This window comes from Manis pentadactyla, chromosome 3 (genome assembly GCF_030020395.1).
Source record: "Manis pentadactyla isolate mManPen7 chromosome 3, mManPen7.hap1, whole genome shotgun sequence".
In the NCBI taxonomy this organism is placed as follows: domain Eukaryota; kingdom Metazoa; phylum Chordata; class Mammalia; order Pholidota; family Manidae; genus Manis; species Manis pentadactyla.
The window spans coordinates 111,167,554-111,170,677 of NC_080021.1; the positions used below are offsets into that span (position 1 = coordinate 111,167,554).

The 3,124-nt window shown below is 59.1% G+C and overlaps 1 protein-coding gene across 1 annotated transcript; it reads left to right on the top strand.

Annotated features, from left to right (window-relative positions):
* The first annotated feature begins 464 nt into the window (after window positions 1–464).
* On the top strand, window positions 465–1,907 carry PTF1A (pancreas associated transcription factor 1a). The gene is made up of 2 exons (XM_036880971.2): window positions 465–1,252; window positions 1,627–1,907. Exons 1-2 carry the CDS (start codon window positions 475–477, stop codon window positions 1,827–1,829), a joined length of 981 nt encoding a protein of 326 aa, XP_036736866.1. The 5' UTR covers window positions 465–474; the 3' UTR covers window positions 1,830–1,907.
* Window positions 1,908–3,124: the final 1,217 nt, after the last annotated feature.

The following is a 3,124-nucleotide window of genomic DNA, read 5'->3' on the forward strand; positions in this document are numbered from 1 at the left end:
CGGCGGCAGGTGCCCCAGAACGCAGGTGCCCCAGGAGCCCCGTGCCCGGCAGGTACTCACAGAGATGAGGGCGAGAAGAGGCGGGAGGAGCCCCGGGCCTCGCGGCCCCGCCTCCTCCTCGCCGCAGGGTCTCCCACACCGCCGAGAGGCTCCTTGCCCCCTCCCCGCCGGCGCCCTGCACGCGGTGATTGGCTGGCGCCGCGGGTCCCTGGCACGCGCCTGTGGATGTAGTTATAAGAATCCTCGCGTGCCGGCCCTCAGCTTCAGCAAGTCGGCTACAGCCCTCCCCAGCGCAGCCCCGGCGCCGGCCAGAGCGCAGCGGCCGTGGGCACTAAGGGAGGCCGGGGGCGGGATTAGGGCGGGCGGTCCTTACTGCCTAGCGCTCCTACCCTGGAGGGAGGAGGCTGCCAGACAAGCAAGAACAGCAACATCCAATCTACGGAGAACTACCCCAGGCTCGCGGCGGCGCAGAGCATGGACGCGGTGCTGCTAGAGCACTTCCCCGGGGGCCTGGACGCTTTCCCGTCTCCTTACTTTGACGAGGAAGACTTCTTCACCGACCAGTCCTCTCGGGATCCTCTGGAGGACGGCGATGAGCTGCTGGCGGGCGAGCAGGCCGAGGTGGAGTTCCTCAGCCACCAGCTGCACGAGTACTGCTGCCGCGACGGGGCGTGCCTGCTGCTGCAGCCTGCACCCTCGGCGGCCCCGCACGCGATCGCCGCGCCGCTCACAGGGGGCCCCGGCGAACCGGAGGATGGCGGCGGCGGCTACTGCTGCGAGGTGGGGGCGCCCCCCGGCGGCTTCCCCTACTCTCCAGGATCTCCGCCCTCGTGCCTGGCCTACCCTTGCGCTGGGGCAACCGTACTGTCCCCGGGGGTCCGGCTGCGCGGCCTGACAGGGGCGGCGGCGGCTGCGCGGCGGCGGCGGCGGGTGCGCTCCGAGGCGGAGCTGCAGCAGCTGCGGCAGGCGGCCAATGTGCGCGAGCGGCGGCGCATGCAGTCCATCAACGACGCCTTCGAGGGGCTGCGCTCGCACATCCCCACGTTGCCCTACGAGAAGCGCCTCTCCAAGGTGGACACCTTGCGCCTCGCCATCGGCTACATCAACTTCCTCAGCGAGCTCGTGCAGGCCGACATGCCGCTGCGAGGCGGCGGCGTGGGCGGCGGCGGGGGCCCGGGCGGCAGCGGGCGCCTGGGTGGGGACAGCCCCGGCAGCCAGGCCCAGAAGGTCATCATCTGCCATCGGGGCACCCGTAAGTGCGTCCACCTTCCAGTCCAGGGAGACGGGGACGAGCACGGGAAGGGCTCGTAGGGGCTCGGTGAAACAGACCGGCTTGCCGGCTGACCGACGGACGGATGGTCCCTAGGCACAGGCGACTTGGAGCGCGAGCTAGTGTTTTCCAGTTTTTTTCCACCACTTTGACAGCGGCTGGAGGGCGCGTGTACCTGACACACTGCAGCTCCTGGGATTCCGGGGAGGGGGCGCTGGGGGCTTGAAGGGTGGAGGAAGAGGGCCTTCTAATGTAACTTGACTCCTGTTCTGTCGAAGCGCCCCTAAAGGACCCGAGAGCACCGCTGGGGATAGAGGAGGACGTTCACAGTCTGTTTTCTTTTCTCACTTCCGCAGGGTCCCCGTCGCCCAGCGACCCGGATTATGGCCTCCCACCCCTTGCAGGACACTCTCTTTCATGGACTGATGAAAAACAACTCAAAGAACAAAATATTATTCGGACAGCCAAAGTGTGGACCCCAGAGGACCCCAGAAAAGTCAACAACAAATCTTCCTTCAACAACATAGAAAACGAACCGCCCTTTGAGTTTGTGTCCTGAGAAGTCCCAGACCCACTTGGGGGTCTGATTATGTCTCTGTGCATATTGTACATGTAAATATCTATAATGTAAATGTAATTTAAGAATCACATCTTTCTAATGGCAATCAATTGTTATTTATCTATTTATTATGCTGTCGAGTTAATGAAATAGATTCTTTTTAAGTCTATAATTTATATAATTTATCCTGATTTTCTAAAAATATGCAATAGCCTATGATCTCCCCCAGCACCTTTGGCAGAACTGTGAGTTGTTGGAAGAACTCTGGCCAGCAAAGGTCGAACTAATTTATTGCCAGATATGGTTTATTTCTAAGCGATGTTAATAAATGCTATTGACACCTTTTTCTAAAAGTTTTTTGTTTAATACATGCTAGGGGTAGCTATATGTTTAAGAAGAATTAACTTACCTTGTGAAAGGTAACTGAACCAGAGACTCAAAACATAGCTATGTAACAAGAAATCACATTTTAGTTAGATTTAGATGAGAGTGTGTTAGAGGGTTAGGCCTCAACTTTCATAAGAGCACCTTCTTCTGCATCGCCTGCCCTAAATAGTAACTTCTGTCTGTATTTTTATCCTACTCTCCAAACACCCTCTGAGGCAAATGGGTCATGGTGTATTTATTATTTCCATTTTTCAAAAAGGAAAGCTGAGGCTCAGAGAAGCTCTTTGACTTACCCAAGGTCACCCCTATCCTGCCTAATCACAGAATACGAAGCAAATGGGCTGTGTGCGGTGGCGATACAGGACTAGTTTCTGGGCTGGTGAAAGGCAAGCGGTCTTTGCTTCCACGAGCTGGGGAGAAAGGATTCTTGAGCTTTCCATGACCCACTCTGCAGTTACAGCATCCAGTACAGGGAACTAGACAAGGCAAGGAAGAACCCGCTGCTCCCCATGCCACTTCTGCAACTGGGTTATTTCTAAAATTGACTTTTGTCGCCAACAGAATCTCATTTTCCTTTCAATCACCCTGGGGAGGAAGAGAGCCTCGCGCGGAGGGTGCAAGGACGCCCCCTAGCGAAGGGAGAGGCGCGCGGGAGTGGCTGGGGTCGCCCAGTTGAGAGCCTCGGAAGCTCCGCTGCGGCTGGTCTCCCCGGCGCCTTCCAGGCCCTCAGGGCGCCCTCAGCTGTGGGCCAGAGCCCGGGCGCACCGCGACCGGCCTGAGCGCTTGGAGCGTGCTTGGGGGCCGCGGGTGCGCAGTGGAGCCGCGCGCGGAGGAGCGCACGCTTTTGCGGAACCGCTGGGCCCGCGCCGCGCATGCCGGGCCAAGGCCAAGTGTCACTCTGCCTCGCT